General features: G+C 40.9%; 1 protein-coding gene across 1 annotated transcript in view; it reads right to left on the reverse strand.

The window, feature by feature from the left end:
• Positions 1-1,410: 1,410 nt before the first annotated feature.
• Positions 1,411-5,092, reverse strand: part of fbxo36b (F-box protein 36b) — a 6,291-nt gene continuing 2,609 nt past the window's right edge. Inside the window, 4 exon segments of the mRNA XM_017430740.3 lie at positions 1,411-1,597; positions 1,600-1,723; positions 4,473-4,645; positions 4,734-4,842. Coding sequence (XP_017286229.2) covers positions 1,533-1,597; positions 1,600-1,723; positions 4,473-4,645; positions 4,734-4,842 — 471 coding nt within the window. The 3' untranslated portion in view covers positions 1,411-1,532.

Here is a 5,092-nt window from a genome sequence, read left to right on the forward strand (position 1 = left end):
AGCTTGTGCCCCCTAGGGGACTTTCTCTTTCTCTGAGTGCAAAACCCTCCTAATCTTCTCAAAACCCCCTTGTTATCAGTCTCCTCCTTGGTACTGTGATCTGCTTATTAAACACAGACAAGGCCAAACCCACACCTCAGTCTAATAAGTTTTCTAACCAGTAAAATCTGGTTAAGGTGTTCAGTAACAGCCAGGAACCACTGAAGCTGAAGCCTGCCATGAACTGGAAGCTGCTGGAACACCAGTGTTTCTGTCCACAGTGAAGACAGATTTAAACCAACTGGGACTGAGAGGGTCTCCACCAAAAAAGAAGCTCTGGCTCCAAAAGTCACAACTTTATGTTTGATTGACTTGTTGCTGTCCACATGGATGAGCCAAATGCCTTCTAGAGAAAGGTTTTATGGTCAGACAAGAAAAAGATTTAGCTGTTTCATCCCAATAACAAGAAGTATGTTTGGAGGAGTCAAGGTGAGGTTTTCAAACCAAGAACACTGAACCAGCTGTCAAACATGGTGGTGGTAGCATCATGCTGTGGTTCTGGTGCATTGTACAGTAGATGAATAATGAAGGACTACCTCCAAAAGTGTTCAACTTCACCTCAAACAAACAGCTGAAAAGTCAAAACTTGGACATATTTGGGTCCCAAGCACACCTCAAAACTGGTTTCTATCTGGATGAATCTGGCTAACATTACGCTTCAGGAATGCTGCTTTTGGTTCTCATGTAGAGGAATAAAACTATACTTTTTCAGCTCTTCTGTCTGAAGACTGATGTAACAAACTTTAAAATGGAAAGGTTTCTTTTGAAAAGTAAACCTTTCAGCAGCAATTCAAACTGAGTTATATGAATGACTCTTATATATTACAGCGTTGTTTGCAAAAACAAACAAACAAACACAAGAAAAACAACAATGAACCAGAATTTGTGCATAAAAAGAAGTAAAATATTCATATGCTCCAAGTCCACATTATCATAATTTTTTTGCCTTTATGGGACTTTTTCAGCTCACCGATCTCCATCTACTGAACTTAAATAAACAAACAGCCAACAGACAAACAGCAGAAATGTAACCAGAAGAATACATTTATTTCTACACTGAAACCCACAGCTTTGTGAATGAAAACTTGTACAATACAATGGAACTGTTGCAGTGGTTATTAGTTGGTCTGGGACCATCAGTCAGGTGATAACAATGGATTAAAATACAGCCAAACAAAAAATAATTAAGAAAAACTCATTTTAAGATTATTAACAATTTATAGTTTAATAATATTTAATAAAAGGCTTAACTCAGTGTCTTCACTGGCTCTGTGCTGCAGTCTCCGGCTTCACTGCTCTGTGTTTCTACCTCACACAACGTCACGCTCTCCCTGAACTGGTCGGGAAGGACCTCGGTGGAACCAGAGCCTCCCTCTGGATCAGGGTCAGCATCACAGCAGGAGCTGGAGCCAAGGGCAGCATCAGTCCCAGGGTCAGGATGAGCAACGGTGTTAGAGGGAGAGCCTTCTTCGGAGGAGTCCCCTGAATCGGAGTCAGATAGGTGGCCTCCTTGTTGCTCCTCGGCCTTCAGCCTCCTGCGGCTGAGCAGCTTCTGCAGCTGTAATTTGCTGGTGAAGAAAACGCTGCACCAGCCCACTTCCAGTGCCAAAGATGCCACCTCAGCTGGAACGGTGTTGCAACGCTGGCGCACCGCCTGCTCCCAAAACTCCTCCGACCCACACAGCTAGAAAGAAAAGGGATAGTTTGTATCTTTGGAAGTGGGGTTCTGTGGAAAGGTTACAGGAAACATCCTACCTGTAGATCACTCCTTGAATTACCTCAGTTTGGAGTTAAATTCTGACCGGACTGAAGAACTAATGGCTAGTCTGAATGTAGCTAAGACCAAAGTGGATTGCTGCCATCTATAAACAAATACAGTCTTGCTATGTTATAAACCTTTACACTGTAGACAGTTTCCCAAAACGCAGCTATTCATGTGGAATCTTGCAGTTCTTTGCAAGTATAAATAGCAGCAGCAGCTAGCTGTAGCATTTCCAGTGCAGCCAGGGTCATTTAAAATAATTCAGAATTGATGGTGGTGAAAATAGTGTTTTCATGAATTACTATAAGTTGCTGCAGACCAGAGTTGTTTTAAGATGGCAGCAATCCACTTTGGTCTTGGCCCCATCAGACTAGCAATAAGCTCATCAGTCCTGTCAAAGATAAACTCTACTTCTCCAAAGTTGGGTCAATCAAAGACCTACCTACAACAGGTAAGATATTAATTGTTCATCACTTTTCCACCAAACAGTTCTACAAAAGATCTGAACTATTCCTTGAACTTTACACATCATTAAAGCAACCCAAAACTAAAACATCACTTAACCCTCCTATTGTGTCCTGTTAATTTAGAGGCTTATCTCTGAAAAAAGGTACTTACTTTATGAAATTCCTGACTTTGTTCACACAAGTCATCTAAACAGATCCTTTGTTTTGGAGAATTTTTGTTGTCAAAATGTTTTATTTAATATCTGTAACACCCTTGATGTTCACGGTCAAAAAACGACTGGCAAGTATGTGTGAGAGAGTAGGTGTCTGAAACTGACATAACTTTTTCCCACATTCTCAGATGCATTTTTTTGAGTGGACACACAGAAACACACACAAACACATACATCTTCCCCCCATTTTTTTGGCATATTTAACCTGTAAATGTTGTTGTAGTAAAAAAAATAATTAATACATTATGGTTTTGTAAAATGACTGCTGGGGATAGGCACCAGCTCCCCATGACCTGGAATGGAGAACCAGGTAAAGAAAATGGATGGATGGATGGATGGATGGATGGATGGATGGATGGATGGATGGATGGATTTTGTAAAATCTAAAACAAGTTGTATGAGCTCAGGTAGGAGAGGCATAAGGGCCATAAAAACATTAAAAAAAAATTAAAAAGATTTAAACTGCCACTGGTCATAAGAAAACAAGTTGATAAAAGGATCAACTGCAGCATTAGGTGACAATACATGTATTATTGTTGAATTATAATTAACTATATTTAAGGCAGGTATTTTTGATAGGGAACAAAATGAACACCTTTGGAGGGTTTAGCAAAAGTGGCTAAAAGTTTATGACATAAGACAAAATGTGAAACAACGTCATCTTAAACAATAAACTTAACAGTTCTTATCTCAAACTACAGGTGTTTTTATGTGTGAAGTGCAGCATGATGTAGAGGTCATTTTTAATTTCCTTAATATTTATATAAAAGCTTTCACATAATTTTTTTTTTATGACTATAACGCTATTCACTTCCTAGAAATGATCTCCAGCTGTGAATGTTTTCTTTGTGAGTTCATTGATAACAGTGGGGGAGAAGTGGATGGAAGCATTAATAGATTAGATTTTTATTTTCATTAAGTTTTAATCTCAGACAGGATGTGGGTGTAGCTATGTGTGGAGCCCTCATTGTCTGTTTCAGATAAACCCGACACCAAAGGTAGTATTGGACTCCATCCATCGTTACGCTCTCTTCCTCAGAGACGCTGGTGAAGCTGGAGACGGACCAAGCTTCCCTGATGAGCAGCTGTGATAAACCAAGTAGGTCTGCATCGAGTTACCGTCAGGGTTCCACACCCATCCTAGGGTGTTCTACTCAGAACGGGCCAAGGACAATCTTCAACGCTCACTAATGGACCCATTAAATAGTGCATTAAACGGTGGGAACTTCTCTTTAAACAATCTGATTACTCCATTTGTTTGCTCTGTGGTTTGTGGCTTTAAATAGTTACCTTTCTCCTCCTCTCATCCTTTTTTATCAGTTAAACAGAGTAAATAATTCATATGTTAGTATCTGAACATCATTTCAATGATCCATCAGTCAGTTACTCTTTTGCCATAAAGTTACCAGAATCATTTATTCATAAAGCATCCCTTAATTAGGGCGGCTGTGGCTCAGTGGTTAGAGCAGTCATCCTCCAATGAGAGAGTTGGATGTTCAATTCATGGCAGGAGTCACATGTCAAAGTGTCCCTGGGCAAAACACTGAACCCCTAATTGACTCTAATGTACCCCATAGGTGTATGAATGGAGTTTAAAGTGCTAATTAGTCTCTATAGACTGATTTATTCAGGTTAGCTATGTAGAGATGTGGTAGAGTGCTGTGTGGATGGGGAAATGAGGGCAGATTGTGTTGTAAAGCACTTTGAGTGGCCTGGTTGGCTAGAAAGGTGGTATATAAGTACAGTCTATTTATTATTTAATCTATGAAAAATGTAAATATGAAAATAACCCCCCTTGAACTTAAAGTAAAGTTGCCATTCAAGTTATTTCCATGTAAAATTAAGCTTTAGAGCCCTAAGGGAGACAAGCATAAACTGAGCTAAGGCGAACATCTGAACTAACCTAACTTGCAGTCTTATTATTGCTTCTCTTTATGCTTATCAATTGTTTATTTTGTTGCAGACATTTCATCAAGTGTCTCTGGAACGCACGTGTCTAAACCTGTGTGACGTTCGTCCAAGCTGGCCCACATCCTCAAGCTCCAGATAGCTTATGATCCGTAGGAGTAAAGAGTCAGACAGGCGCTCCAGATAATCATAATGGCCTTGGCACAAAACTTTGGCGAACTCCAAGATTTTAGGGCCAAAAACCATGCTGACCTCAGCTGAAAAGAAACCAGTTCTTTATCCACAGGAACGTTCACAGGGATAACCAAAGAACCATGAACACACGCTTCAGTATGAAGTTCTTACTCTGTAAACAAGTGTCATCCAAGAAGTCGAGGTGAGATTCCCTCTCCTCCCCTGGCTTGGAGTATCTGTCTACGGCTCTCGGAGAGATCTTCCACCATCTCCATATCACCTGGAGACAGACAATACAAAACTGCTCTTATAAACAGGAAGAAAAAGCACGCTTTCACCGTTTTACATGCTTGTCAAAGAGTTAACACTCATATCCCCACTGCAGTATCCATCCATCCATTCTCTTCCGCTTATCCGGGGTCGGGTCGCGGGGGCAGCAGCCTAAGCAGGGAGACCCAGACTTCCCTCTCCCCAGCCACTTGGGCCAGCTCCTCCGGGGGAATCCCAAGGTGTTCCCAGGCCAGCCGAGA

The sequence above is a fragment of the Kryptolebias marmoratus genome, linkage group LG20 (assembly GCF_001649575.2).
Source record: "Kryptolebias marmoratus isolate JLee-2015 linkage group LG20, ASM164957v2, whole genome shotgun sequence".
In the NCBI taxonomy this organism is placed as follows: domain Eukaryota; kingdom Metazoa; phylum Chordata; class Actinopteri; order Cyprinodontiformes; family Rivulidae; genus Kryptolebias; species Kryptolebias marmoratus.